The sequence below is a fragment of the Aulonocara sp. 'chitande type north' Nkhata Bay genome, linkage group LG8 (assembly GCF_057382095.1).
Source record: "Aulonocara sp. 'chitande type north' Nkhata Bay isolate Kocher_YH1m ecotype deep benthic linkage group LG8, A_spYH_male_GT1.1, whole genome shotgun sequence".
Lineage (NCBI taxonomy): Eukaryota > Metazoa > Chordata > Actinopteri > Cichliformes > Cichlidae > Aulonocara > Aulonocara sp. 'chitande type north' Nkhata Bay.
This window is the reverse complement of record NC_141351.1, coordinates 19,488,582-19,503,485: the sequence shown is the minus strand read 5'-3', so window position 1 is coordinate 19,503,485 and position 14,904 is coordinate 19,488,582. Positions and strand designations below refer to the sequence as shown.

Genomic DNA, 14,904 nt, shown 5'->3' with positions numbered 1-14,904 from the left:
GGCCGTGTTTATTAAAGAAGCATTTACTAAAAAAATATTCACAACGCTTTCTTTTTAAAGATAAAACAGAAAGGGTGAAATTAAACGGATTGGAAGAAACTTTAGACACCATCAGTTTATGGTAGTAAGACAACACAATGTAGATATACATCAATACAGCTTTTTTTTTTAATAATAGGCTTCTGTGGGGTACTTTATTGCAATATAGTAGACCTACCATTGATATTAGTTTCACAATAACAATGGTGCAAAATACCACCCATGTAGCGACAGCTTATAATCAAGTTATCAAGAGCAGTGGAGCGGATAAAAACTTTTTTTTTTCTTCCATCTCCAGTATTTGCTTCAAAGTTGCTTCTTGCTTCCTCTCACTGCAGGCATTAGGAAACTGGTTGAATGTAGAACTGCAGTTGGTCTTTGGATGCTTTTTTAATTGCTTGTGTTAGCCATACTGGTATTAATACTTCCCTAACATAGTGTAATAGATTTGGAACAATGGTTTAACAACAGAACCCCCCCCCCTGCTTCTCATCCATATCTCATGGGTCACCTTGCTGGGACTTAATAGCATCCCAGCTGTGAACATGGGCAGGCTCAGCTGAATGCACTGAGCTGGAAAGGGCCCTCGTCCCCAGGCATCCAAGTACGTATCGGAGTGGAACAGGCAGAAGCAAGGAGGAAGATAGTGAGTTGGACCATTCATTGATCTTTGGGTGGGGGACTTTGCTTCTTTGCCATATCAGCTTGCATTTCTTAAGGCGCTTGGCTGCCTCAGTTCAATCTGGTATGGTGGTCTTGAGTCATAGAAAAAGTGCTGTGCTATGTCATGCAGAATGGTTAATGTAATAAAGAAAGAAATGATGGGGGAAAATTTGCCATGGGGCTCTCATTTTAAAAACTAAAGTTTACTAATTGTGAGGAGTACTAAAAGTACGTTTGTTAAGTATTAAGTTCAATTAAAAAAAACTTGATGACATGAATCTAAAGATGTGGGATTTAAGCTTTTTACAAAGTTGCTGTTGTGTTGTTTTGTAGGAGAGAAGGATCCAGTCCCTGTGGAGTTTTGGGGTGTAGAAGGGAAAGGTAGTGAAACATTAAAAGAATAAGTGAAAGAGAAAGCTCTTTTCTGGTGACATTCACCAGCAGCTACTGTTTCCCACCAAGCTTTGAATTTCAAAGTGGAGCTTTTTCTTTTTAAATGTCTTCTTTTTTCACTAACTGACCTGACACCTATTTAACCCCTATCACGCTGAAGTAATGTCACTGCCCATTCAGGCCACTGTCGAATTCGGTGTATTGCAAAGCAATGTGCACAACGCCTGGAGGCCTTCCCAACCTACGCACAGCTGTCTGCCACCTGCTGTGGAGCTCCAATGCTTGCAGAAGACAGTTCACATCGCTTAGCGTTGCATTTAGAGCTCCTCTAAGTTTGTGGAATTCCTCTGTTAAATGACTCAGGGCTGCTTAGCAGATGCACTTTAACAGATGGAGGTGCTTTCCATTTCTATGTATTAATTATGTGTATTAAAAATTGATTTTTAATGGAAGCTCAGTAAAAGGCACATATAACACTTAGGGAGTTGTGAGTTTACATCTGTGTTGACATAGCACGACCTCTATGTGCTCTGTTTCTTGTCTGTCTTTGTTATGCTCCAGCAAAGCGGCAGAGAGTGCTCATCAAGGACACTGAATATTTGGAAAGATGTTCTCTAGTAAATCAGAGTCTTTCCAGTGAAATTAAGTTGAACTGACTGTGAAGCTGTAAAAGCAAACTTCCACATCCCTGCATTAAACCTCCCACGGTCCCTCTCTTGGATTGAGACCGAAGCACCGTGAACATGCTCCGGAGCGGCATAGACTCCACTCAGTATTGATTTTTGCATCCTTCGAGTCGTAAGTGCATTCAGAGGGTTATTTTCAGTATTTCATATTATCTGACGTTAGAAAGCAATAACATCATTCTGCCTTGGCCAGCTGTCTTTAAGTCTGTTTGTTATATTTCTCACATAGATAGGTCATTACAGCATCACTGTCCGTTTATCTCACCGTCCCATCTGTGCTGGCTTTCATCATACCTTTGATGGTGCTCGGGGGAGAATAAATGACTCAGCCAGTGCCCTTTGGGTCATTTCTACCCCCGGGTTATTACTGCTTCATTATGCTTCTCCTTTTGTCCTCCATTTGAACAAGAACGTGTGTCTGAGCCTTTGTTTATTATTTATTCTCTGTTATGGGCCATTTTGTTGATTGTAATTGTAGTGTGGTTAAATTGCAAACCATTCTTTTTAAAGTTGTTCTCAATATTCTGTTCGGCCATGTTCTAGTTTTTTTTAGTGGGTTTTTATAAAAGAATAATGATGAACTCTGCATTTTTTAGAGTCTGATTAATGAATGAATTACTGCTTACAAATTCAGTATATAGATGTTCAAAGACAGATCTAATAGGCTTTACTTGCCGTCTAATTTGCATTGGATATGCTACAGGCAGTTTAAAGTTCATACAGGGGCCACCTCAGAATTTCTGAGTAACAAATAGTTCAAAAGTTCAATTAAAAACAATCTGCCCATTTTAACTGTGTGTTAAGTGTATTACCCTGCAGTTTGGGGCAGGGGGCTTCGTTCTTTGGGGCAGATTCTTTTTTGGCATTCATCAATGATATCTTGTACTGGATTTTGGCAAAATCACATTATTATGCAACATTCCTGCCTCAAGGCAAGGCCATCTACAATGGGATTGTAATGGGAGAGAAACTGGGCCGAGCAGTGAGTAACAGAGTGTGTTTGAGGTAGCCGTGAGGATGAGGTATCTCTGTCGGCTGTCTCCCATGTTATGAATTCACGCACATGGAAACACACACTTTGTCAGGCAGCCACTCTTTGCCTGCACCACCTCTCTTTGTCTCTATTTTGCTCTTTTTCTCATCTGCACCCTCACTGTTTTCATTACCACAACAATTCCTCCGTCATTCTGTCATCCTCTTTTTATGCAACCCCCCCCCCCCCCCCCCCCCAACCCCCTCACCCACCCCTTCACCCATGCTATGCAGCTCTCCGGGACTGCCTTTACGCTCAGCTAGATCTTCCTTTCTTTCCTGTGCCGTTGCCTCCAGCCTCGTGCTCACCCCACCCCCGTGTCTATAGGGACAATTGGGAGGAAACAAAAGAGAGCGGACAGCACGGCCTCTTGAGTTTACAGTGAGCAAGTAAGGAGAAGGGTGTTAACATATTGAGTCTGCTTTTATGGCGAACTACTCAAACCTAATTTAGGTAGCAGTTAAGTGGTCGGAGCTGCCAATTTGAATGAATGTGTGCACACTCTGGTCAGTAAAAGATAAATGGTGTTTTTAAACTTAATGGAAGGTTGGAGTACTTGGGGATGATGGTTCCGGGATGGGGTTTGCGGCGTGGTTATGTGTGTCTTTGTGCGTCCTGCTCCTGAATGGATGCTACATAATTTAGAAGCTATTATTTTTGCACCCTACTACTGAGAAGAAAGAACAGTAGAGGAAATGACAGACAGTGTTGTCTCAGCTATAACTGCTTTAAAAGCAATACATTTATGAGTTCTGTTTTAAGTCCTATATATTCTTTGACTTTGTTGTCAACAAAAACATAATCGCTTGTGCTCCTCTCATTCTGTCACTTTCTCTGCTTCTTCTGCATTGCCTGCCTGCATAGGAATCACAAGACAGAGGCATGGCAATTTAACCAAGCCTGTCACATGCTGCTTAATTCAAATAGGCTGATAATTCACCCGTTCACTCGTCTTCCTTCCCTGCTGCAAGGGCAACAACTAACATGCATGTTACCATGGCGATAAGAGGGGCCCGGTGGCCTAGTGTTTGTTCGTTCAGCGGGAGTTTCCCCCTTTTCTCTCCTCTGTTGAAAAATCCAAAGCTGTCTCCCACCCATCCCCCTCTGTTCATATTTTCCACCTGCGGCCCCACATCTCCATCTCATTTACTGTGTTCACCTCAATTACACCCAGTTTATGCCAGCTCTCATCATTCAAAAACTCCACCCTGCTTTAAGATGTCGCTCTCGCTCCAGCTCTCTTTGTCTCACCTTGGTGAGCGCTCCCATCCATCTGTCTGAGCACTGCGAAATTGCAAAGTGCTAAATTTTCATTTAAAGAACTTCTTTATATGTAGCATTTTCTTCTATTGCCTTTTATTTTTGGTCAAAGTGTGAAAGCATTGTGGCAAAGCCTAAAATAGGAAGACTCACCTTACTCTCTTGGTTCCCTTTAATGCCATGTGCACTATATTTTATGTGAAGGACTCACTCATTTGCAGTGAAAATGCAAAGTATTTAACATTTATGCTAGCTCCCGGGTGTCTTGTCTCAGTGCTGCTCTTCTGCTCGAGCCAACGTTAACCGACTCACTGGCTCCCACACCATCACAAACTTGATGTATCATAGGAAAAAAAGTTTTTTTTCCATAAATATAAATAATTTTTGCTAGTGAGAACTTTTTTTTCAAGGAGGCTAGCAGATGTTAGCTAGCAAACAGCTGGCAGCCACGTCTGCTAGCTAGAATTTTTCTGACAGGTAAGCAGGTAACACTCAGTAACATTTACTGCTAGAAAGTAAATGCACTTTTTACAGTACTAATCATGAGAGGGGTTGTGAGCCAGCTTGCTGTAAGCCATGCAACCATTTTCCTCTTCTTTCATCTGGTTCCCTTAGGGTTCACTACAGTAGATCATTTGCTTCAGTCTGAACCTATCTCTTGCCTCCTCCTCATTTACACCAAACCCTCCTTCACTACACCCATGAATCCATTTTGTGGTCTCTTTCCATCCTGCCTGGCAGATCTATATTCAAAATTTTTTTTTGTCCTGTATATCCACTATTCCCAAACTGCTCACCCTGTCCCTCTGGTATACTAATTTATAATCCTGTCCCTCTGGATCACTCCCACTGAAAATATTAACATATTTAATTCTGCCACCTCCAGCTCGACCTCCTGTCTTCAAATAACATATAATTGCAGGTCTCTCTACCATCTTGTAAACCTTCCTTTTCACTCCTGCTGCTATGCTTGTTACAATCACCCCTGACACTCATCCTGACCCACTGCCTGCACCCTTTTCTTACCTGTCTTGTGCACTGTCCATTGCTTCAAATGATTTACCCAGGGTATTTAAATTTGTCCACCTTCACTGCCTCTGCTCTTTGCATCTTCACTGTTACCCATATTTCCGTCTTAATGTCATGTATTCTACAAGCCATGCAACTACAGACAGTGTAAAAATCGACATAGCTATAATGATGTCACCCACAGGTTTCTGAAGTCCCATTTTGAAGCCTGATGAGTGTTTCTGCTGTCACAATCTTGGTTTCAAAAAACAGATGTGACAAGGAAGGGCTGGTCTGACTTTGGTATTAGCTAAAAACTTGAGTTCAATTCAATTTTATTTATATAGCGCCAAAACACAACAACAGTCGCCTCAAGGCGCTTTATATTGTAAGATAGACCCTACAATAATACATACAGAGAAAAAACCCAACAATCATATGACCCTCTATGAGCAAGCACTTTGGTGACAGTGGGAAGGAAAAACTCCCTTTTAACAGGAAGAAACCTCCGGCAGAACCAGGCTCAGGGAGGGACGGCCATCTGCTGCGTCCGGTTGGGGTGAGAGAAGGAAGACGGGATAAAAGACATGCTGTGGAAGACAGACAGAGATTACAAGTATGATTCAGTGCAGAGAGGTCTATTAACACATGTTGAGTGAAAAAGGTGACTGAAAAGGAAATCCAGCCCCAACTATATGCTTTAGGAAAAAACAAAAACAAAACAACTTGTAATTGGCTGTGTGCAGTAAAACCATTTTGAAATGTGATATAACCATTTTTGGTCAACATTGCCCAAATTTAGAGACTGAGCCCATAAATTTAGTAGGGATGTTTTTACAGAGGTTCAGATAGAAAGCCATTTTCCCATAGACGTTCAACGTTCAAGGTTCTTTATTTGTCACATGCATAGTTATACAAGTATAACACACAGTAAAATGTAACCTGACACGCTAAAATGGGGGGGGGGGGGGGTTAGTAGAGGAAGAACATTAGGTGTATGTGCAGTAGTAGCAGCAAGCAGGTGAATTCTGTACATTACGTGAATTAAATAAGAATAGACAATCTGACTATTTTACAGAATAGACAATATAAACATATTTAAAATTAAAGGAATTTGAAATGTACATTGTGCCTGGGTTTAGAGTGTCTGGAAGAGAGTCCTGTCTCAGTCAATTATAGATGATGTGAGAGGGCGGGTGTGTGTGTTTAGGGCCCGGATGGCTTGGGGATAGAAGCTCCTCTTGAGTCTCTCTGTCCTTGCCCGGATGATGCGGAACCTTCTACCGGATTGCAGAAGTTGGAACAGTTTGTTGCCAGGATGGGACGGGTCCTTCAGTATCTGCGCTCCTCTAGTCCGGCATCTCCTGGTGTAGGTGTCCTGAAGCGGGGGGAGAGCAATCCTGCAGCAGCGTTCTGCTGTACGGATCACTCTCTGCAGAGCTTTTTGGTCCTTAACACAGCTGTTCCCAAACCACGATGTCATGTTCTGTGTAAGGATGCTCTCCACAGCGGATGTATAGAAAATCCTGCGGATCTTTGGAGAGACCCTGAACTTCCTCAGTTGTCGTAGGTGATACAGGCACTGCCTAGCCTTTTTGGTCTGGACCTGAATGTGGGCAGACCATGTCAGGTCTGAGGAGATGTGGACACCAAGATACTTGAAGGACTGCACCCTCTCCACTGGAGCTCCATTGATGATAATGGGCTTGTAGTCTCTGTGCTGACTCCTTCTGAAGTCCACCACCAGCTCCTTGGTCTTGCCAACGTTCAGCTGGAGGTGGTTGTCCTGGCACCATGATGCCAGATTCTTCACTTCGTCGATGTAGGCCGTCTCATCGTTGTTGGAGATGGCACCCAACACCACTACGTCTGTAGTCTATGGGAAAAATCTGGAACCACAGCTATTGCCATCGGGTGGCAGGTTTAAGTCACTTCAGTGTTGGCATAATTTAGAAGCTATATTCATGCTTAGGCTTTCTACACATATACAATAGGTATCTGCAGTACTATCTTTACCATGTTCAAGTCACCTTTTAGTCAAGACTGGTGCTTCTAATTCTCAACAACTGTATAAATGGTGGAATAATGACGGCAATGCAAGCTGTTTAATGATGTTTCTTGTGTAACATCATCCACACATTACATGCAACTATAAGTGACTGCGCCAATCTGTTAGTGCCCAAAGCAGTTGCTAGCAGGTTATTGCTTCAGCACGATATACCTATTTGTGGCCAATTTCAACTTGCAAGTTGCAGCAACTGCCAGCAAACATTCAAGAAGGGTCATTAACTGGACTCTATGCCTATGTAACTGAATCTTTGGCCATTAATTTCACAGCTGCTGCCATCAAACTCCAGCAACCACTCTCTGATCAGTTGGGGAATATGTATTTTTCCCTTGCAGCCGGTGGTTTCTAAATGTTTGCCAACTGGTTTCTAGGCCTGTGTAACTCGGGCCTTATTCACGTGATGTGACAGCAAAACCTGAACAGAAGTTCATGGAAAACGAGCTGTTTGCTGTCTTCTTCGGTGACCTCTGTAAACATGATTTATCATGACTTCCTGTGCTGAGTTCCTTTGAGGTCTAACATGAAGTTTGTTTTGTGAATTATGGTCACTGTTAGAGCTGGGAAGGAGGATTCTCCAGGATATGGGCACTGGCTAAGGATTTGGGAGTTACAAGTCATTAGCCAATGAGCATCCAGTCTCCTCGGCCTCACATCAGATTTCAAAACGCCAAGATGTTGAGTGTGAAAATGCTCTGCTCAAGGCTTCATTAATGGGACACAGTTTGGAGTTTTTTGGGTTTTTTTATAGAGATGAATAATGAAAAAAAAATGTAAAGCACCTCAACAGGACCAGTAGAAACAAATAGTGTTTTTTTAGTGGGAAGAGAGTAAAAGTTATAAAAGATTTGTTGTGCAAAAAGAGCAAACATATAAATGCTTTTATCCAAACATACCTTGCAGTTATGAAGACTTCCAAATAAAGTGTTGCTAGTTTTCTGATTTCAGAGAATTTTTAGATTTGCGGTTCAACTGGCTGTTTATAGCAGTAAACGATATATTCCCGCAAACTCTTCCGTCGCTGCATTTTAATCCCACCACTTCACTTGCAGGACACATGACATCACAGGCGAGAGAACAGATGGCTCAGCACTGAAAAGATTTCAGGAAAACTAAAAAGGAAGAGTAAAGGGGGCGGAAAGGAGGGGACCGAGCTCGAATAAACCCATCTGCTCACAGATGGATGCAGATTTCATTTGGGCCTGTTATGACAGTCTTGTTGCTATTTTTGTCACCGCTCTCCATCTTTCGCAGAAGGTGGGATGGGGGCAAAAAGGAGGGGTTGAGAGGGAGAGGAGTGTACCCAGAGATGTATGAGGAGGTGTCTTGTCTGCTTTCCAGTTGGATTCGGGATCCCAGAATGCAGCTGGCCTTGTTACCATGGCTGATGCAGGCATATTTATTATTGTTTATGTGTGTTATTACCACACAAATCACAATAAGGGCTGACAGCAAAGCTGGAAACTGGTTATTTGTATGGGAAGTTAGCACAATTTAGAAGCCAGTTAAACCCAGCGAGCTGTACTGATATAAGGGTTGCTCTGTATACAGAATATTTCTTCGTTATTTAAATTTTACTGATACTTAAAAAGCAATAGTTTAATTACAGTGGGCACTTAAAGCAGTTCAAGTTACTTTTTCCACTACTTCACAACTTAAGTGTTAACGTCTTCCTCACTAGTAATTATCCAGTAATATTAATTAATAAGTCAGTGTGCCAACATTTTGCATTTGATGCTTGAGAAACATTTTAAATCACAAGAACTTTTAGAGGAAAAAAATGTGGTGAAACATATGAAAATGTAATTATACTCAATGTCACTTGTATGCAGTTTAATATACAGACTGTAAATTACTTTGCATTTTAGTACTTTGTAGTAAAATGGTATAGACCTCTGGTTTTTCTTACTGCCGTGTGGATGTTACAGCACGGTGCTTATAAAATAATAAGTTTCCTTGCAATGACCCAAGGCGTTTGATTTATTTCCTCCTGTTCTCACCCTCTGCAGTCACTCATATTCCTGGGCTGTGTGGCGGCGGCGGGGCTTGGCCTCAACCTTCTGTGTCTGGCCATCTACCTGAGCTGCTTGTGCTGCTGCCGTAAAGAGGAGGAGGAGGAAAGCAAGAAACCTAATTCCTGCTGCGTCACCTGGTCGGCAGTCGCCGCCGGCCTCATCACATGGTGAGAGAATCACGACTCAGACAGCGTGTTATGCATAACCGTGATTACAGTTCGCACACGCTCTCCACTGCTGTCTGCAGTTCTGTGTTTTCCCATTTTCTTTATTTGTTGTTCTGTATTCCTCATACAGAGCTGTAAGTGCTGTGATGTTTTCACTGCACATTCTCTATTCCCACACTAACTTATTAGTCTGTAGCACGTAGACTCTCTGTGTATTTGTCCACTCTGTTTGTCTTTTTGTCTTCCCATTTGTATTCTCCGTGTGTTCGGAGCCTCTCCTTTTGGTCTTCGTAAACACTGTAGGTTCATGCGTCTCTACCATTTGTTCATTTCTAGTGATTTCTAGTTTTGAAAATGTTCCACAGGATTTGAATTTGTTTTGTTGAAAATGGCTCTTTAGGAAACTATGGTCACTATATTTTGAGGCACAATAAAAATTCATCCAACGCTGAGTTCACTCTGGTATTAACAAAATATCCCACTGGCATTTGTGGCTCTCAAGCACTATACCAGTGGTTGATGGAAGCTATCCTGATGTGGGCGTATTGTCAATGTTCTGCTGACAATGTGGAAGTGCAATTGTGCATTGCTGGCTAGGGCAGCCAGCTGGGAGACAGAGCTTTTCTATTATGCAAATTATAATTAAAAAGCAAAAAAACCCCAACCAAAAATCAAAATGTAGGTGGATCGGTTACTGTACAATAAGCAGAACAATGAGCTGCACATCTTTCATTTATATTTTGGTAGGAAAATAGGGGATAGGTGCATTGATTCACTGAAATGTATGCAAACATGGAAATAAAGTCTATAATAGTTTGTATGTCTGCCTTCGGGGCGATTGGGGCGATCGTGGCTCAAGAGTTGGTAGTTCGCCTTGTAATTGGAGGGTTGCCGGTTCGAGCCCCGGCTTGGACAGTCTCGGTCGTTGTGTCCTTGGGCAAGACACTTCACCTGTTGCCTACTGGTGGTGGTCAGAGGGCCCGGTGGCGTCAGTGTCCGGCAGCCTCGCCTCTGTCAGTGCGCCCCAGGGTGGCTGTGGCTACTATGTAGCTGCCATCACCAGTGTGTGAATGTGTGTGTGAATGGGTGGATGACTGGGTGTGTAAAGCGCTTTGGGGTCCTTAGGGACTAGTAAAGCGCTATATAAATACAGGCCATTTACCATTTATTCTTCAGCACAGCCTGAACTCTGTTAGGGAAGCTTTCTTTAAGCAGTCTTCAGGAATAGTTCTCCAGGCTTCAGACCTTTCAAAGCTCTTCTTTGAATGCAGCCTGTCTTTTGTTATATTCTCTCTCAAGATGATGCTTCAGTAATGTTGACATCCACGTTCTGCTGAGGCCAATCTATGACTGATAGTATTCAACTCTAGGATTTTCTGTCCAAGTAGTGTGTTTGGGATCATTGTCATGTGGAAAAAATGACGTTGAGACTTTCCAGATCGTATTGCATGGTGGATCAAAATCTGACCGTACTTTTCTGTTTTCTTAATTTAATCAATTTTGACAAAATCCTCAACACCACTGTCTCAAATGCAACTCCAAACTATGAGAGAGCTTCCACCATCCTTTACAGATTGCTGCACACAGTCAGTGTTGTACATCTGTCCTGGCCATACTGGTGATTTTGGATTCATCTTTCCCTAAGACTTTTTGCAACTGATTTTCAGTGCAATTCTTTTGGCATACCACAGCCCTTTCTCCCCGTTTCCCGTAAGGATGGCTTCTTGGCAGCCATTCTTCCACTGAGACCATTACTGATCCTCTAGCAAACAAGTAGTTGGATCAACTGTAGGCCTACATGCATCTGTCACTTCCTCTGTCAGGTCTTTGGTGGATATTTTCCCATTTCCTGAGGTCAGAAAGGTCATCTTAGAGTTTCACATACAGATCCTCTGCTGTGGATAATTTTTTTTTAGAGCTGCTAATTCTTATTTGTGTTTTTCACTTGCCCAATTTCCATACTGAGAAATGCCAAGTTTTAGGCTTTAAAAACAAACAAAAAAACAGGTACAAGCAGTGGAATTAAAATGAACGCAAAAGCAGCCAATGCCCAAAGAAAAACTCAGAGAAAGCCCAGAGAACTACAGCTCGAGACCAGCGTGGAAGCAAAATATAAAGAAATGAGGGAGGATCAAGACACAATACTTCATGATATACACTGCACATGCAGGCCAAAAGAATGTAGAAATATAGAGGGACAAAAGATGACTATAGTATTTTAAAATTTTATTTCAGTTGTATTGTTAAATTATTTATTGGAAAAAAAATGACGCACATGAAGGTCATTCTACCTATCAAAATCCCTTCTGTGTCTCACTGGGAATATGGCAGGAATATCATACTGTAGAGGCCTTGAAAATTACACCAGTCAGTGCAGTTTTAATGACTTCCTAGTTTTCCTGGCTTGCTGAATGACTGAACAGCGTTTCCTCTCGCTTGTACAGGCCCAAGTATCAAACTGTACTGCTGCAGACGTAGCCTACTTGTTTTGCTTGTTTAAAAACTTTTTGTTTATGTCACTGGAAGAATAATGCAACCCAGTGCAATGAATTTGTATTTTTCATTAGCACAAATTTTGTGTCACCCTCACATTGTGTGAGTGCCAACCCTAAGTATGGCATTTTATGCAAAAATCACGTATTAAATAAACCACTTAAAATGTGAAAACGATACTATTTTAAGGATAAATGTTTTCTTTTTTGTTATCGTTAAGATGATATCAGACGCAGTATTTCCCCTCAGATTTTATAATGGAGCAGCGTTGCAGTTAATGTGATTTGTTTTGGCTGGAGGCTGCTGCATCTCATCAAGTCTGTGGTGAACTGAAAACTTCCCTGATGTGAAGTGACATTAGCTGTGATATATACAATAGATTAATGGCATTAGTGTTATAGCCTTTAGCTGGTATAGGAAGCCTAAAGCAGCTAATTATTTTTGGCAAGATCCAACTTTTCATTCATTAAAGTTTCGGCTTTTGCGACAGACTCGAACACGTGAACTTAGGTAACACAGTCAGCACTTACATCGCCACATAGAACCCATCAAATCCCTCAATGAGCTCCGCTGTCCTCGCAAAGTGGATAATTGAATTACTCGACTATCCACAAAGGAGGGGACAGTCAACCATGTGACAACCATGCTTAGTAACTACCTGATTCAGATGTTACCAACCCATCAGCTTTTATCAGTCTCACACACAGATCCCCAATGAGTGGAGTCCTCTACTTTCAGTGTGGCCCAGTAGTTTGTTATTAACCATTATAATCATTCTAATAAACAGAGATCAACACAAATTATGGTGGCTCCAACCAGCAGTACTGAATAAGGTGACAACTCACTCGCCTGGTTGGTTATCTACTGCCAGTGTCATGTGATTAATTACTGCTGCACGACTATGTCCAAAACGATTATTATGATCATTTTGATTAATATTGCAACCGTGATTATTTGTCCTGATTATTTGTTGATTTTAGTGATGAAATCTTTTGTTAATGCACTTTCACTCACATTCATATTATGTTAAATTCCTGTGTTACAGTAAATTTTAATTGGTTCTCTTTATTCACCTAATTTCAGTGGACGTCTTAGAAGAAAAATAAAAAGTGGCCCAAAATGTAAAACAAAATTCAATAAACAGTCTACTTAAGAACATGAGCCAATCTGTCGTCACGATGCCAAAAAAACATAGCGGCATGTTCAGTATGTCATTAGATGGAATAGCCTAGAGTTCCTATAGTCCTGGTCCTCTGCTAGTTAGTGCTCTCCACTGTATTTTCACTCTTTTGCATCATACATTTTTAATGTAGAGAGTACTGCTCATTTGAGATGCTCTATATTTTAAGAAACTTTAATGAGCACTGTTTCACTTGATGGGAACAGAAGTCATTTTCTACTGATGACATAAAGAAACCGCTGAAAAAAATGGGCGACATCGGCTAATTGTTGTATAATTAGTGTTTTTTTTTTGTGTCTTTTTATTTTTTAGTCCAGATTAATAGGTTGATCTGACATATGCAAAGTTTATCATCGTGTTTTTTGGTGAGCTGTGCTTATCTTTGAATTCAATAGCTCTCCAAATTGCTAAAACAGCGAGAAAGCTTATTAGCAATATGTTTAAACTAGATGTAGCACTGTTGTGCTTCATTTTTATTAAATCCAATTTGGTAGAATTGAAGTTGATGGTTTTAAAACAGACTTAATAGCATTAGAGTGTAATGACTCATTTATCTGATTTAAGGGTGTTGCTCTCTAATTTCTAAATCAGATTATGCGTGATTAGGGAGTGGAACTCTTCCACTCCCACAGGGACAAGGAGACATACTGCATTTAATGAAGTTTTTGTTTCTCCTCCCTTCTGCTGCCCCATGTCTCCTTTGTTTCCCTGGGCTGGATCGCCATACGTGGATTAACGTTTTAGCTGGATTAAATTGGTGACCATTTGCCTTGATCCTGGATTTCTTAGTTCTTAAAAGCATCTGCAGGATTTGTTGTCACAGCAACATATCCGTAAGGTCAAACCAACTCAGGAGCAGGATTATTAAGTAGATGATGGAGGGAAACTTTACCATGCGTAATTTATTCCAATGGAAGAAACTAGCTGTGTTCATTGCACTGATAAAAATAATCACCAGCTCAGTCCTTTAGTGTACACTGAGTCCATAATTTTAGAGCCCCATCACTTCAATCTGGATGGAAAAAAATAATGCACACCATATTAAAAGAAAAAGTGACATAAAGGAAATGGAGATCAGTGAGCGATGATATGACACAAACAATAAGATTGCTTTACCAAATTGAAGTCAGCGCTGCTGCATCCTGCCAGTCCTTAGAGGAAGAGCCCCTCTCCTGTATCATCTGAATTTGATTGATGATAGCCAGCTCTTGAGCAGAGGTCAAGCTGGGCTCAGCTGGTCCTCTCACACCTTTTTTCTGCTTCCTACCTATTAACTTTAAAAGAGACAGAGAAAATTGGGTGTTTCGGTTTGAAAAGATATCGTGGTGTTTTACTTTTTTTTGTTGTTGTCGGGCTTAGATTAGAATCCTGATAAATAATAAATAAAGATCTTACTCATTGATCGTATTTGTAGGTTAGGATATGTAATATGATGCTATTTTGTTATGTGACTTTATTAAGCCCGTGCATTTTGTTCAACTTCTCATTAACACAATATATAATCAACCAATCACATCGCTGCAAATCAGGGCATTTAGGCATATAGACATGTTTGGGCTGTTAAGGTTCACATCGAGCATCAGAATGGGCATGGTTGCTGACGGCGGACTGGCTGGTCTGACGATTCAAGAAACTACTCATCTACAAAGATTGCACCACACAGCCATCCCCATGGTTTATAGAGATTGCCTTAAAAAAGAAAAAATATCTAGTAGCAGTTCTCTGAGGTCAAAGCAGAATGGCCAGACTAGCTGAGGTAAAAAGAAGGCAACAGTGCCTCAAATAACCACTTGTTAGAACCAAGGCATGGAGAAGAGGTTCCCTGATAACATGTCATGTCACAAAGCTCGGATCTTTCATTGTCACTGACCAGGGTTCAGTTATGAGTGAATCTTGCTGTTC

The 14,904-nt window shown here is 41.3% G+C and overlaps 1 protein-coding gene across 4 annotated transcripts in view; it reads left to right on the top strand.

The window, feature by feature from the left end:
- ttyh2 (tweety family member 2) overlaps positions 1-14,904 on the top strand; it is a 70,744-nt gene that overhangs the window by 6,952 nt on the left and 48,888 nt on the right. For all 4 annotated transcript variants that reach the window (XM_086304164.1, XM_086304163.1, XM_086304162.1 and 1 more), the window contains exon 2: positions 9,157-9,329. In XM_086304164.1, coding sequence (XP_086160290.1) covers positions 9,157-9,329 — 173 coding nt within the window. The remainder of the gene's footprint in view (positions 1-9,156; positions 9,330-14,904) is intronic.